This window comes from Branchiostoma lanceolatum, chromosome 8, assembly GCF_035083965.1.
Source record: "Branchiostoma lanceolatum isolate klBraLanc5 chromosome 8, klBraLanc5.hap2, whole genome shotgun sequence".
NCBI classification, from domain to species: Eukaryota; Metazoa; Chordata; class Leptocardii; order Amphioxiformes; family Branchiostomatidae; genus Branchiostoma; species Branchiostoma lanceolatum.
The window spans coordinates 4,945,765-4,962,750 of record NC_089729.1 but is presented as its reverse complement, the minus strand read 5'-3'; the positions used below and the strand labels follow the sequence as shown (position 1 = coordinate 4,962,750).

Below are 16,986 nucleotides of genomic sequence, written 5' to 3'. Positions count from 1 at the left end.
TTTGGCCTCTCTCCGTAGCCGACTCCCTTCATACAATTTGGCCAATTTCTACTATTTTCCCAGCGACCCGCGGGGGCTGGTAGAGCCTAGGTTTCATGCCGTCACACATTGTAGATAACTCCCCGGACGAGTTCGCCAATACTTTCGAGGCGATGTCCAAAATATGAGCATTTTTAATCTTAGGCCACAGCAAGTAAATTTTATGGATGACATCCTCCGCAGACTCCAAAATTAAAGAGATAGGGCGAAAAAAAAAACAAGGCGGGCCAAAAAAAACAAGATTCCTATATTTGAGATCATAAGTCTTGTTAAACAAGAATTGAGGCGACGAAATATGATATCATGACCAACAGGTCTTTTATTCCTGTATTCAACCAATGAGGTTTCATATATAATATAAAACGTCATTGATTCAATGTAAACATGTTCTTGTAGATGTGTATACATCTCAATAGACTAACTACAACACATGCATAAAAGAGCTTGTTGTACCATCATCTGAAGCAACTACACTGGGAATTCAACAAGACCCCCCCCCCCCATTATTTATATAATGTTCTTGCTAGAACAAATGCAGAAAACAGCTTGTTATTATACCATCATGGGCAGGAACTACAGTGGGTATTCATATGCAATGAAACACCTTAGACTGTCAACGTTTACGACATATTTGCCAATTTTTTGTATGTTGACCACCGTCGGAGGGCAATAAAATTTCTTGTTTTTTATTTCGAAATCAGGCGAAAATTAATGAGCGTGCTGATGTCATCCATAGAAATTACTTGCTGTGGCCTTACTACGAGATGCTAGTAGAGTTAGTAGTATGATTACAAGTATTTTTGTGCGGTACATTGTAATCTAGCCTTCGGGCTACCAAGGTGTATTTTATTGTATATGTATGATCTATGATGTATAATGATGATAAACCAGTTTAGTAGATGATATGTAAAGTCAAACTTGTACTCGATCACCACCCCAGGATGTAAATACGAGCATCAATTGTGCACCGTGACTTTGTGTTGGTCCCATAGATGTTATTTTTCCCCATTGATATTGACCTAAGCATTATGAATGTAATTCTCAAAGCAAAGTAACGTTTTTATATTGTTGCCAACAATTAATTACATTGTAATATGTACTATGTATAAAGAAAGAGGTACAAAATGCATGCCGCAAAAAGAGTGTAAAACATGCCGAACCTAGCTATCATATATAAACGTTACATCAGCTTGAGGATTAGAAGAATCTACTGTGACTAATTTCTCAAATCTCATGGTCAGCCTATCGACAGTTGTGACTAGTACGGGTATAATGTCACGTCTGCTAGGCTCTATTTTCATGATTATGTACATCTGGTGTTCAGTATTTGCCCTTGAACTTTTTCTACGGTTCAAGGCTGGTTTCCAGGCTAAGAACTCGCAGCTCTAGCCTCCATAGTAGGTTTCTTCGTGTGCTTTGGGTGGTGGGGGCTCCCCATTGTATGATGTTCTGTTTTCTTGTCTGCTTGTTTTATCTTAGCCTGAATTCAATCAAGCCTCCTGTAACGGTTTGCCGCCTGTAACCGCCTCGCCGCCATAGGAGGGGACAGAAATCCCCGGCCAGCTGGAGTTTGCGTTATACAGACTAGTTTTATCTCTGCTTGTTTATCATATAGTCCAGCGGTGGTAAAAAATTGTACGTATTTGTCTAAAACAGTACAAGCAAGCACCAAATTTAGCACACATGTAGTTCAGCGTATTCCAAACAAGAACAAGTATAAAGAGATCTCAATTTCTACCCAGAATCACTGTTATGGCATTTTGCAGACCAAAAAATTATATATATATATTTTTTTAAGCCAAATAGTGGTCCACTGTATCCTGGTATTGAAGTCAACTGAAATTTGTATCCATTTTTCTCTTATTGTTCCGGATTCAGCGACCAATCCTATATCACGAACGCTATCGCCGCCTCATCTAATGACTACGAGCAATTCTTTTTCAAATAAAACTTGAGTCAGGTCTCTAGGGGAGTGTGAACAGAAAAATAAAACGTTCACCGCTAAAACTGTGCACAACATGTCACAAACCACATGTAAACAAACCGGACCTTATATCTGCTTGGAGATTGGTGAAAGTTGAGATAGGAAGCACCTGTGAAATAATTAGACACGTATCAAGGACGGACCAGCGATTGTATCCGCTTGTATTGCCCTGTTCAAATAGCTGCGAAGTACCCAATTTAAAACCTTGCTTGAAACGTGGCATCGGGTTTCCTTTTCGTAGTGCAGGCGACATTCAAGTAGTCTCAAAGCAGATGTAAGGTTCGGGTTAGTTTACACACCTTTTTGGCGGCGTTTTGTTCGTCTCTTTAGGGGTAAAGGGAGATAAGCCACTCACCATTGAGACGTTATCAAAATACCCCCCCCCCCCAAAAAAAAATGTGTTAAACCATCTGTCCCAAACATAAGTACCTTTAAATATCGTGCTTTGTAAACGCCATTATTATGTGTCATGTGACCACTTGGATTGTTTATTGTGTGTGCGAGTACTGGGGGTGGAGAGTGTAGCAGACTGAAGTGGTGACCCGAGAAGAAGATGCACAGTTTGTTTCTCTAGATCTGTTATATTTTATCTGACTTCGAGGCTTGAGTTATCTATTCCCTCGTGACCTCAATTAAGGGCCTCACGGTATACCGAAGTTGAGCTTCTCATGAATAAACAAAGGTTCAAATAAACAAACGAACATACAAAGTACAAACAAAAAATTTTACAAGAAGAAGAACCAGGACTAGTCCTTCGTAAAAGCCTGAATGAGTGAACTCGGACCTTTCTTGCACACTTGTTTTGCCGCACGGTCAGGTTCCAACAAATCATTTCCAAAATACGATAGCTCTCATTAAATTTCCTCGCTTTTAGTTAACGTCTTAGAAGACAAAAAAGCATAGATACGTTTTTCAATGGGAGGTTTGTCAAGTTGCCTTAGGATTAATAGGAATATGAGGCATATGAATTTTTCTACGTGCTAGGAAAAAAAGTAGCTAAATTAGGGAATAAAGGTGATAGAAAAATTTGGATTGTACATGCCTTCACAGTGTATTTATCTTTTTGGTGTATAATCTACATTCTATAACAAAATGTCATATATCAAGTTCAAAACTCGCCCCGCCGCCTCGTCTTTCTCAGAACTTGGTAAAGTAAAAGAAAACACCCCTACTAATAATTGACTCTCCCGGCGACCCCCGCTGGACCAATCAGATCTCTCCACGCGCTGGACGCTCGGGTTTAAAACGCATGCGCACTTCCAGCTGTCCTTTTGCCACGTACTTCCTTCACGTCCACACAGTTCTGTGTTCTCGGTACAACTTTTCACCCAAAATGAAGATTTTCGCCGCAATATTCGCCACATTCGTGGCCCTGTCCCTGGCAGAAGACTATGCAGAAGAGGAAGGAGTCTTGGTTTTAACCAACGACAACTTCGACAAAGCGCTAGAAGAGTTTGAGAACATCCTAGTCGAGTTCTGTAAGTATGGACTGGTTTTCATGTTGTAGCTGCAAAAACTAACAATTTAGGTAAAACCAAGTATTTTAGCATTTTGCATATTTCCAGCAACAGTTACTTTGTTTTATGGTGTTTTTTGTTCGTGAAAGTTTTTTAAAAAGTGTTCCATATGGCGAAAGAACCACCGGTTGGGGAGGTGGTTTCGACAGAACGTGTAACAGTAACACGTCACGCTTTAAAAGCCCAGATTTTTACGTGAAACACGTGGATCACTTTAGTATGCCCATAATTTCACAACGATTTTGTTGGAAAATATTGTATCATTAGACTAAAGAGTACGAAATTCCACGTATTTTTTAGGGTCAAGATACTGTGTTTACAATAATTATTATTTTAGCCAACAGCTAAACCTTTATACCTTAAACATTATGGTTTTTCCCACACCTAAAAATTCTTTGATACCTTATATAACCCATGTTGCTTGAAAAACTCTTTTTTGATATCTTTGGATTATGATTGTTCTGTTCAGTTGGGCAAATGGAAAATACCAGCAGAAATACAACTATTGCTCTTTGAAGCAATGCCTTAGGCCCTTACAAAAAATACAAGGCTTAGTTATATCAAGGAGGTAGTATATTTAACCTCCTTGGTTATATAGTACTAGTATATAGTTACAGTATTATACTGACCCCAACATCGGAGAGTTTGGGGTGAAAAAAAATATCAGTGACTTTGTTTAACATGATTCGGAATAACCATAATCTGTACTTAAGTATTATTATATCAAATTCGACAAAATAGCACGGTCAGAATTGGTTGCCATAAAATACCTGTGTTTGGAATAAGTTCTGAATGTTTCAATGTGAAACATAAGTCATTTTTCGATTATAATATGTTTTTGATTAAAAGACTTTTCTGTATGAAACAAAAGGATGTTAGAGTAAGACAAAGGACGTTAATTCCAACGCACATGTTTGGAGTACGCGAGAACTCTTCCACGTGTCTCAGTTTGAACGTACATGTGTACGTGTCAGCCCCTATATCCTGTTTACACTTTAGCAGGTGTGTTTGCAACTGCCAACCCATCAACAAGGTCCAACAGACCGACATGTGATCTACGGCCAATCTGATTGGATGTTGGAAAGCGTTTCTAAAACTTAGAGTAGGTGGAATATGGCTGGGAGTGGGGCCACATGGTTAAATGTGTGGGAATTTAAACACTTATCATTGTCCTTGTACCGAGCAAACACCTTTGTGCTGTGTAAGATACTGTAAAACATGATGAAACACAGATAAGTAGAGAACAAAGAGGCAGCGCAATGATGTACTAGTAAGTAGCATGACGAGGTTTTTTGTACAACAAACGTTTTTGTCATACCTACGTATTTTGAGAACTAAGGTGTTTATATTTTGGCAAATCTGTATCCATAGCATATGGTCATCCAGAGGCTTAAAAAAAAGCAAACTTTTGAAACATTTTCACATTTGTCTTAATTTCACACATAATATGCATTCACCCCAGAAATTATTGCTCAGATAAATATTGAATGAAACTTAAACTTAAGTTATGAATCAGAGCAGTTACCAGCTTTAATTTTTTTTTCTGTCCCACTCATTGTTTCGGAGCCCAATGATGTTGATTTTCGTTGTTAAAAACTTGTCATTCTAAGCTTTTAAAATTATGTTTTCATCAGTTTCATGTTTTGATTTAATCAGGATAAGATTTCTGTCAGTCCCAACAAGCAAGTTTCTGTCCCGGGACGGAGGGACAGGTCCTGGAGACAGCCCTGGTATGAAACCCACCCTGCTAAGTTCCAGAAGGCAGACACTCCCCATGGCATTCCCCCAAGGCCATGGGTGACTCCATTAAAGATAGGGGTAGGACAGGGATAGGCATTGAAATTGAGCATTCTTCAAGGGTGATGGGTATCATATTACAGTTTCCTGAATAACAAAACATTTGCATAAAAGATGATACAGATGAGAGCCCAGTAATGAAGTATGTTTGATATGTTCCAGATGCCCCGTGGTGTGGACACTGCAAGTCGCTGGCGCCCGAGTACGCCAAGGCCGCGACAAGTCTGAAGGAGAAGGAGTCTGCCATCAAGCTGGCCAAGGTGGACGCCACCGTGGAGTCTGACGTCGCACAGAAGTTCGAAGTACGTGGCTACCCGACCATCAAGTTCTTCCGCAACGGGAAGCCAATGGACTATGGCGGTGAGTTTGTTTGATGTTTTCTTCGCTTGCCTTCTGCGGAGGTTTGAGCCCCATGTTCTAGTTAGGGTTGGGGGGGGACAGTATTTAGCTTTCGTCTTATGTGTGGGAAGTGTAAAGCGGTCAAGTTAAGGAACGATCATGGTAATTTGGATTTGGCAGTGTGCACCAAAGTTTAATTATGTTATCTAAGTGTAGTGGTCTGCTTCCCTACTGATTGCAGTTTGAGTTAAATCCTGTTGGTCCAGAGGACAGCAAAATTAAATCCCAGCAAAAATAGGATTCGAACCCAGGACCTCTGGGTTCTGGGGCAAACACACAACCCCTTCAACAGCTTCTGTACCTTTTCCTGATTATTTGTTTACATGTAGGTGGTCGCCAGGGTGACCAGATCGTGACGTGGCTGGAGAAGAAGACCGGTCCTCCCGCCACCAACCTGGAAAACGCCGAGCAGGCCGAGAAACTGAAGGAAGACAACGAGGTCCTGGTCGTGGGCTTCTTCAAGGTGAGAAGTCAACCTTCGTGTCTTGATTACTTGCCTGATTAGTATTGGTTATTGATTATTGGCTCTGCATCAGGCTATAACAGCATCAGCCCTACAGTAAGAAAACAGAGATTAGACGCCCTCCTATTGCTGGAGACACCCAGAAGACACGGTCCGACACCCTATTTCCCTGATAATGGCCATACACACACACGCTGCCACTGTTTTTTTCCTCATACCACAACCATGGACATCACCATGATTGTGGGCATCAAAAGGAAGAAGAAGCAGCCTTAAAAACCAAGCTACCGGCTAATTCTGTAACCAATACAAATTCGGTGCCAAAGCTGCCAAACCTAAGCAAGGAGAAATTTAAAACATGTATTTGCTATTGTCGTATTCTTGTGCAAGAATTTCTGAGCTACTATATTTGTTTTGTCCTCGGGGTGTAGAGAGAGGTCTTTGCCCTCGGCTGCTTTGCCACATCTTGTTCAAATTCCGTGGAGCCAGTAGCCTTGATTCGTGCACAGGTCTTGGCACGGCTGGAAAAATGTTGCATTGTCTTTTCGGTTGGGGACGTAAAGCCGCCAGCCTTGTGTATGAGCGAGGATATGGTGTCAAACCTCGGCACGTGAAAGATATCTAAAATGAAGCATGATATTTTCTCCTTCAGGACCAAGCAAGTGAAGCTGCCAAGGCTTTCCTGGAGGTCGCCAGGTCTGATGACGAGACCACGTTCGCTATCACGTCAACGGACGAGGTCTACACCAAGCTGGAGGCCAAAGAAGACGGTGTGGTCTTGTTCAAAAAGGTACAGACATGCGCACATGTAGTGACAGTTACTAGGTTCAGGCCTTGGAATTATTTTTTTTGCATACCTGCTTGGTGCAGGGAACATTCAAAATCAATTGCGCCAAAACAAGTCTTAGCTGCACTACTGTGCTACAAAAGTGTAGGTTTTGTGAAGTATTGATCATACTAGAAACTTGCAAGAAAACTTTTCAAGTCATCAGTACAGTAAACAAATATCCAAATACTGATCCTACAAACATGTACGTTATCAAAGTTGTACTTGAAAGAGAGAAAAGTGTTGTATTATGTATTGAATGCATTGGTATTATCCAAGAGATATGCAATTCAAAAGCACCGGTTGTAACTGCCATGCAAAACAATGCAACAGCAATACAGGACAATTGATATTGTATGAAGATGTCTTACTTATCCATGTTTGTCTTAACAGTTTGATGAGGGGCGCAACGACTACGAAGGTGATGTGAAGGAAGACGACCTGAAGCAGTTCATCAAGGCCAACCTGCTGCCCCTGGTGGTGGAGTTCACAGAATCGGTACATGGTCTTCTAAACAACAAACATATGGGCAAAATTAGAAAGAGCCTTGAAGGGAAGGTCGCACAATGCGCTACGAGGTATGCTGAGTTGCTGCAGCTATTTTTGCTGAGGGGAATTCCTGTTCTTTCTTTGGGGACATGCATTTCTTTCCTTTAAGAACCGCAAAACCAGTTTTATGGTCTTCAAAATGTTAAGTTTAGTTGACTCTTTACTTGCTTCACAAAAAAGGTTCATATGTTTTTGAAAGCATTTGTGGTTTAGCAGCATATCTCTAGAAGTTATTGACGTATTGTTACAAAATTTGGTACGATACTATGAAGTTAGTTCTTGACCTATTACAGAAATGATAAGATATTGGGCCCTCTGGTGGCTTTCCTTGGTTCTACAGTGGAGCTTCTGGTTTTTGAATCTCATGTTCTGGACATGCTTTGGTGGTAGATAGCTTTTGTTTTCATCAATGTTCTTGTCTTGTAAACTAAGCATGTGGCTTGTGAATAATTGTTTTGGTCACAAAATATGACGTCAATTGTAAGGCACTGAAGTGCAACTTTTCGTCCAAACTTTTAAGATAATCCAGTCTACATTACAAAAAAATAGTGCCACAAGTTAATATAAAAGTATACATGGAATAAAAAGCTCACTTTGGAGACAGTCTATTAAAATAAATCAAGGTTTTAGAAGATTAGTTTAAGACACTTTAACTCACTTCTTGGTTGTAATTGTTTCTTCTCTGCCCATTCTACAGACTGCCCAGAAGGTTTTCGGTGGAGAAGTGAAGAACCACAACCTCCTGTTCATCAGTAAGTCCCACGAAGACTTCGACGGCATCTTGGAACAGTTCAAGGGTGCTGCCGGGGACTACAAGGGCAAGGTATGGAAGCCAAGATGTCTTTTATATGTATTTATTATGTATTTGTCAGCAGACGTTGTTAAAAGAATGAATTTCTTCTCTCTATCTCTCACTCTCCCCTTTCGCTCTCTCCCCATCTCTCCTTTCTCTCCCCTCCCCAGGGCTGTCTCCAAGACCCGTCCTTCGTCCCTGGACAGAAATTTGCTTGTTGGGACGGAAAAAAATTCAACCAAGCCCGCCCAAAAAATATCAATATCATGACCTAAAACTGATGAAAATGTATTTTTGTATGCTTAGAATGACAGATTTGACATTGAAAATCAAAAATATGGGCTCCCAAACAATGGCTGGAGACAGCCCTGTTCCCCCTATCCCTCTCTCTCTCTCCCTCCCTCCCTCCTTCTCTCTTCCTCTCCGTCTACCTTTAAATTTCTCTCCCTCTTGCTCGCTCTCCTCTTCCTCTATCCCTTGCTCCCTCTCCCCTTTCTCTCTCTCTAACTCTCTATCTCTTTCTCTCTTACTCTTTCTCTCTCCTCTCTTCCCCAAACAATTCCCCCTCTCTCTCTCTCTCTCTCTCTCTCTCTCTCTCTCTCTCAGATGAAACTTCTATAATGCTTTATTTTTGTTCCACCTAGGTTTTGTTTATCTACATCGATGTTGAGAACGACGACCATGCACGTATCTTGGAGTTCTTCGGCCTGAACAAGGAGGAGTGCCCACAGGTCTGTATTTGTGTTTTAATAGCTGATATGACCCCATTAACCGCCATTTGGCGTAACAGTCACCAGCTTTGCAGGCACGCGGCGCTACAGCAGCTGGTTATATTACACTGAGCGGCCTGTCATGCACATCTGACCGTTCTTTAAATAAAGCTATCTAGTGAGGATGTTCCTACAGTATTTGATGACAACGAGTTCCATTCTACTATGGTTCTCTGAAAAGGCAAATTTTGAACACATCAATCCTTGGTTGATAACTCATTGGTACTTAAAGGCATGGCTATTTCTAGTCCTTTTCAGAGCTGGTATCAGATACTCATCAGTCGGTACGTTCACAAGTTTGTTAGACATTTTCTACATCATGTACGTCATGCAGGTGCGTCTCATCTCGCTTGACGAGGACATGACCAAGTACAAGCCTGAGTCGGAGGAGATCACTACTGACAGCATGAAGGCCTTCGTGCAGGGATTCATCGATAAAACCATTAAGGTAGGCCGTGCCACACGAAGGGACCACCCTAAAGATTCTTGTTTGTTTGTTTGTATTGCATACCCAGTAAACCTCATGAAGGCGTAACACACCAGGTTTGTACTGAAGAGTACAAGCTGCATATCCGGACAGATTTATATGATCCACACACACCGGGAGGATCCCTACTCTTTTCAATAAGTGTGTTGGGTTCTTTAACGTGCTTGAGGTGTGGCTCTCCTCAAACAGGGAACCTCCATTTAACGTCCTATCCGAGGGACGTCCCTAACCAAAGCTAGGTACTCATTTTCACCTGAGTAAAGTGGGGAAAGTCGTGTAAAGTGCCTTTCCCAAGGGCACAACGTCAATGGGACAAATCAGGGAACCACGGATTAGAACCAGGTATCTCTGGGTTCTGGGGCCAAACACCCTGCCACTTCGCCACCGCGACGCCACAATCTTAAATTCATAACCCACAGTCCTAGCAAAATACAGTAGATCTTGAATTGTATATGGTGGTTTTAGTGTTTGCAGTGACCTCTCAACTGCTAGATCATGTAAATTTTTTTTTTTTAAAGTTTGTGTGCTACATTATTATTTAAACTGTTACCGCAAACTTGATACACAGCGAAAACCTCCATTCTAATAACCCTGCGGCGAAATTGCAACATAACTGAAATTAGGGGTCACTGTAACTGTACTTGATGTAGCAGAAAAGGCAAAATAAAAGACATATCCTATACAAAGTCTTTTCTGACCTTTAGTGAAATCTTAGCAAAATTGTTGAAACCAAATTTAATACAGATCAGTTTTTGTACACACAAAGGTTTCGCTTTCCAAGTAAATAAAGAAACGAGTTGCCCCAAAAAGGTCTACAGAAAAATGGTTGAAATCACATTTATTCAGTTTTTGCACACATACAAGTACAGTAAGAAATGGGCTGCCCCAAAAAACCCTTACTGACAGTTTTTTTCTCTCTTCATATGTGTGTGTTCTGTAGCCCTTCTTGATGAGCCAGGATGTTCCCGAGGACTGGGATAAGGAGGGAGTCAAGGTTCTTGTCGGGAAGAACTTTGCTGAAGTCGCGCTGGACGAGAACAAAGGCGTTCTGGTTGAGTTCTGTAAGTTCAGCCTTCCTTTTTATAGGAATACAACTTATATGTCATGTCTTCTTCCTCCAAGTGTATTTGCACTCTAGTGTGTAAAGTATGACAAGAAAATTTGACTTCTTGGATTCACACGCTTAATTTTTTTCTATTTTGTAAACGAAAAGATCAGTGTATTATTCATGTTATGAATGTACATGGTTACATGAACTCAGAAATGCTTGTATTTTTGCAATAGCTGCCTGTGTCCCACATGTATGACACTTTTGCAATAGACCGATCCAGAAGCCACACCCCCTGTTCTATTTCAAACACCTCCATCAAAAACAGCTCCACGGACAAGTCTGTCCCACTAGCGCTTTTTTTGACGGAGGTGTTCCAAATGGAACAGGGGGAATCCAATCTATATGTTCGTTATGGTGTTCGAGTCTACTTCGATGGGAATGGTCTATTCTAATAAAATCAAAAAATCAAAATCCAATCACAGATGCACCCTGGTGCGGCCACTGCAAGCAGCTGGCGCCCATCTACGACGAGCTGGGTGAGAAGTTCAAGGACAGCGAGGACATCGTGGTCGCCAAGATGGACTCCACAGCCAACGAGGTGGAGGACGTGAAAATCCAGAGCTTCCCAACCATCAAGTATTTCCCCAAAGGAAAAGATTCCCAGGTCAGAAAATGTGAAATGTTGGAGTGATCCATTCCCTGCTAAATACCTTATTTCATACTGAGTTTAATATGAGGACTTAGGTGGAAGATGTGAAAATCCAGAGCTTCCCAACCATCAAGTATTTCCCCAAAGGAAAAGATTCCCAGGTCAGACAATGTGAAATGTTGGAATGATTCATACCCTGCTAAATACCTTATTTTGTACTGAGTTTAATATGAGGAATTATTTGTCAATGGAAAGCCTGTTAATCACCCTTCACAATACCGGTAATACCAAATTTGTCAAAAGAAAACAAACAAGGTTTTGAATAATGTAACACATGATGTGAAAATCCAGAGCTTCCCAACCATCAAGTATTTCCCCAAAGGAAAAGATTCCCAGGTCAGACAATGTGAATTGTTGGAATGATTCATACCCTGCTAAATGCCTTATTTTATATGTGGAGTTTAATATGTGGAATGAGGTGGAAGACATGAAAATCCAGAGCTTCCCAACCATCAAGTATTTCCCCAAAGGAAAAGATTCCAAGGTATCTTATTTTATGATGGCTGAAAATAGTTCTACATCAGCATGGAGAAGGCTAAAGTAACTCAATGTAAGATTTTGGAGGATAAAAGTTCCAGGTATGAGATTTTAATATGTGGAAAATATTGAAAATATTCAGGATGATGAGATCTTGATAAGTATGTTTGTGATATCTTCAACACATTTCTAGCATATTGCCATCTTTTACAATTACAAACAGCCAAAAAAAACCAACCTGCAGCAAGGTCCCCCTAATTTTTTTTTTACCAATAAACACATGTTACCTGAATGTAGACAAACCGGATGCTTTCAGAAAACAAGATTTTTTTTTTTTCAATTCTATGTCACATTGTCACAATTCAGGCCCTGAATGTAATAGGATGATTCAGTTCAATGCAGGGCTGTCTCCAGGACCCGACCTTCTGTCCCAGGACGGAAACTTGCTTGTTGGGATGGAAAAAAATTCAACCCCATCCGTCCCAAAAAATATCAATTTCATGAGATAAAACTGATGAAAATATATTTTTCAAGCTTAAAATGACAAATTCAACAGTGGAAATTTAAAAAAAAATCGGCTCCCTAACAATTAGTGGGATGGAAAAAGATTTAAAGCTGAAGGCAGCCCTGATTCAATGTAAAGAAATGGCCAGAAAATACTGTCCTAATCATGCTCTATTGTTATTTGATGACAGGTTGTTGATTACAACGGGGAGCGGACAATAGAGGCCATGGCCAAGTTCCTAGAGTCAGGCGGCAAGGACGGAGCAGGGCCAAGTGACGAGGTGAGGCACCGCTCCATTCTGTTATCAAATTACAAAATGTTCCCTTGAAAGTTCATCCGTGTTGGTAGAAGCCAATCTGGAACAAAGTAGAACTGTAATTTCGAGCACCAAAAAATGGGACCCAAATTTTCCACTGATCAACTCTAGTCTTTGTGAAGGAATGAGCAAAGACTGGAGTTGATCAGTCAAAAATTTGGTGAAGTCAAATTTTGTTGTGTTGGAAATTATAGTTCAACTTTGATACAGATTACAAGATGTGTTTGACTGATATTTAATTCACAGGCTGCTTGGAATAGCCAGTCAACATAGCAACTGTGTCCACAGGAGTGCCTAAGCATTATTTGCAAGAATTTTAGGAGCTTCATTCAAATTTTATGAATAACGTGCTAATCACTATGTGGGGAAGTAAAAATCTTTTGGAAAACGCAGTCATTTGTGCAAACCGACCAACTGCTGCTTGAGTCACTTGACAAAGCGAGCTTTTCAAAATGTGGTCGTCGAGATGCGGTGGAGGGAGAAAAAGATGTGACACCGTCAACGTCACAGTGAAGGAAAACAATAGTTATTATTGAATACATCTTCATGACGGTACACACGTGTTCAAAGCTTTGAAGTCAAAATATTGTGGATTTAGAAACACTATAAAAAACAACGCAACGCAAGCTTGCATCAAAAGACAGTGTTTCCCCTAAGATTTGTACATCTTGCATAGTGCTTCCATTCATAAGAATTATGCGTTTTCGCATAGTAATTTGTGCGTTTTTCATAAAATTTGTTCAAAGTTTATAGAATTTGTGCAAAGATGTTTAGGCACCCCTGGTCCAGAGGAATACAAACTCCTTGAATGAAAGGGTAGCCATACTACCCCATAGCTACATGTAGACAGCATCCCTGAGTTAGTACAATGCCTGATACTGCAAAGACTGTACTCTTTAATGTTAACAAAATGATGATATGGAATACTGAACTACCAAAGGTGGTACTAAAACATGGTTGAGTAGAGCAACTAATCCTTGGAAGAGGTCTAGTCATGCTGGGGATGTAAGAATCCTACTAACTAAATCTAATACTGTTCATGAAAAAAGAAAGAAAAATCAAACGTGTGAGAAATTGTAGCATCAGTTCACCTCACAGGTCTCCTTTTTATAAATGCTATTTCTTTTTTACAATGTCAACAATAACTCTAGCAAGAAAAAAAGCATGGAGACCTTTTCACGGATTGCAAGAGGCTTTTTGAGAACTACGGGCAGAGGGCAAAAAACATAGACAGATCCCACAGCCTTGCTACCCCCATTAGCATTTCCATCCACTTTTATTCGTTGGGCACTTGTTGCTAGATGTGATTGACAGTCTAGATCAGTCTCAACTGCCAATCACAATTAGTTTTCGAATTCCTATTTTTTGTGATCCGTTCCTGCATTCTAGCAATCCGTAAAAAAAGGTCTATAGACTCACTACAACCAAATACTGCGTTTTATCCCTGTACAAATTGCATGGTAAACCGCCAGTTTGGGAACAGCTAACTGACTCGTCCCTACGTTATTTCCTGTATTTAAAAGGAGGATTGGGAGGAAGGTGATGATGAGGATTATGATGAGGAAGAGGATTTTGATGAACAAGGAGAGGAAGATTGGGTTAGTGTAGAATTCGTTGCCTAGCAACAGGTCCAGGTTGTGTAGACTCTGCACTGCATGTGGTACTGATTGGTTTAGAAATAGGGTTGGGTGTGGTGTGGTTTCCATGGATACTAATTACCAAATGTGTATGTTACTAACGATTGCTCAATGTGCACAGCCTGGGCCTAGATAACATAACATACTAACAACATACTGGAGACTGGTGCTGTATGTGGTGGTTAACATGCTCCTCAAATCATGTAGTCTTACAGAAGAGGCATAGCCTGACTTAATCATGCTTCTAGCAGCCCTTCTACTGGTCAGATCCTTAAGAACTTAACTATTAGGCTGTTTTCAGTTGTGGTACTATATCTGTAAGTACTCCTATGTATACTTGACAGACAGACAGAATGTGATTTGCACTTTCATGTTGTAAGTAATATTCAGATCGGATCAATCTTTGCACCAACATCAGCAATACACACAATTTATTTCATTTCATTTTAATTTCGCACATAGACACATGCAAATGCACAGACATAAGTAGGGCATACAACTTAACATACACATTCCTGTATACACATGCATTGGCACACTCAACACTCACATACACACACACACACTCACACACTGTTGTATACATTTACCTTCTTCTTTTACTAACCGTTTGTTTTTGTGGGTTTTCCAGATTTCCTTCCAGCCTCTTTCTGAATGAGCTTCAGTTCCAAGATTTTTTCCCCTTCATCCTTATACATTATATAGTGATGACTATTGGTGTAAATGTGTTGCCATGTAGGTAAAACTAACCACAATATCTCTAGCAAATAGTGTTGGACAACCTCAAGTCAACCGTACACACACCACATCTTCAGAGAAGACACTGTAGCCCCATAGTTCCCGTTTAAAGCTTTATTCAAGCCCACACCCACACTAGTTTTGCCTTGTGTGTGGCTTTCTCAATTGTTAGGGCTCGAATGAGCACAAGTACATTATAGACCAGTTGCAAAGTGCCCTTATAATTAGCTTAACTTAATCACGATATCCCTGTGCCCTTTCAGGAGCTGGACGAGGGAGAAGACGCAGATGCAGATGCAGAGACAAAGGACGAGCTCTGAGGCCCTCCCCACCTCCACTAACCAGCTGTGCAGCTCCGGACATTCCCTGTACCCACCACCTCACCCCCCTCCCCCTTCACTGGCATGACAAGCTGCACCGCCCTTTCCCTCTGATGTTGGTATAGTCTCATGTTGCACGCACACACACACACTATAAGGTCTTTCACACTTCCGAGTACGCATTCGTGTTGACAGGTATTGTAGGTAATATGTCGAAGGTGAAAGCCTCTGACTTGTTAACAGTTCTCGTCTGGACCATTGTTTCAATTCGCATACAATGTCCAGACGGGTTTTGTTTACTTCTCATGGGCCTTCACCTTTGACATATTACCCACAATTCCTGTCGCTACGCCTGCGCACTCGGAAGTGTGAAAGAGCTTATTCCCAGCAACAGAGGGATTTGGTTGTGCACTTTGACATTGCGACAACTGGGTTTGGATTAGCTAAGTTTCCACATGCTTTTTGCTCCACGTGACTTTTGCAGTAAAACCTGGGGGAAAAGGCAGTGTCATGGTACTGTACTCTGTTTTAGCTGAGAGAGATTATATAATTATAATAATGATACGTACTGTGTTCTGTTAAATTTCTGCTTTGAAGAAGTTTTCCGATAGGTCGATCCTGGGGTAAGATGTATCTAATAAGGCATTTTGTCTACTCCCATGGAACAATAGACATGCTTAGGTAAGAAAATGCTAGATTTTGGAGTATATTTCTACAGCGATTAATAAAATGTCACCTGTATGTCATTACAGAATAAGTATATAAGATGTATAGTGAAAGAAGCACTTATGTAACGTCTTAAGTTTCAGGCGTGTGAATTTGACTTCCAGACTGACTGTTCAATTGTTTTGTTCGGTGCCGTACAATGATCAAAAGCACTTCTTCGGTGAGTGAGAGCTTGCGTTTGTGTGATTTGTTCATCGTTGTAACATTTAGTTCTAAGATAGATTAATGCTAACATGATAATGGTGTAATTTAAAAAGAGTACAGTTCTAAGTGCCATGCAATTGTTCTGTCCAGGCATTCAGCCCAGTGGTGAGTAGTATACACTGTAGTATCCAGGTGATATTTGGTGGGAGGACCCTGGCAGATACGTCACTAGATGTTATGTTCCCTGTTTTAATCAGCCAGCCCCCCCCCCCCCCCCCCCCTCTAGATAGGTGAAGGAATATAATTTTGTTGTCAAAGATTTGTTATGAAAAAAATTCATATGGTGGTGAGAAGCCAATAAATGGGAGAATAAATGGGAGGTAAAAATGGATGAGCTGCGTGCTTCTTTCTTTTTATTGTTTATTGATAATGATTATAGGATTACAGGACTACATGGAGGATCCTCCTGGAAAGCAAGGGGCCAGGTTCTGGCCTGAGCACGTAGGCAGTAGGCAGGTAGGCAATGATTATAACGTTAATACAGTCCAAGCCTAGATGACTGCTAATTACAATAGTACAACATTACTTTAAGCAAATAAACGAGTTCTAGGACCCCATACCTTTGCCAGGTGATCTTATCAGTCACTGGAATATGACATTCTTTCTCTTGCCAAATGATAGGTCATGCCAAAAATGGTGTGCTTTTAGGTTTTAAAGTTATTAACTGGTTAAAATGCTG

The 16,986-nt window shown here is 40.7% G+C and overlaps 1 protein-coding gene across 2 annotated transcripts; it reads left to right on the top strand.

The window, feature by feature from the left end:
• The first annotated feature begins 3,271 nt into the window (after window positions 1–3,271).
• LOC136439726 (protein disulfide-isomerase-like) lies at window positions 3,272–16,638 on the top strand. Of its 2 annotated transcripts, XM_066435278.1 has the most exons (13): window positions 3,272–3,501; window positions 5,500–5,697; window positions 6,066–6,199; window positions 6,852–6,989; window positions 7,419–7,523; window positions 8,272–8,397; window positions 9,012–9,098; window positions 9,472–9,585; window positions 10,565–10,685; window positions 11,158–11,339; window positions 12,557–12,646; window positions 14,206–14,280; window positions 15,321–16,638. In XM_066435278.1, exons 1-13 carry the CDS (start codon window positions 3,273–3,275, stop codon window positions 15,375–15,377), a joined length of 1,656 nt encoding a protein of 551 aa, XP_066291375.1. In that variant the 5' UTR covers window position 3,272; the 3' UTR covers window positions 15,378–16,638. The 2 variants fall into 2 exon arrangements, with proteins under 2 accessions (XP_066291375.1, XP_066291376.1); XM_066435279.1 differs by lacking the exon at window positions 14,206–14,280.
• Window positions 16,639–16,986: the final 348 nt, after the last annotated feature.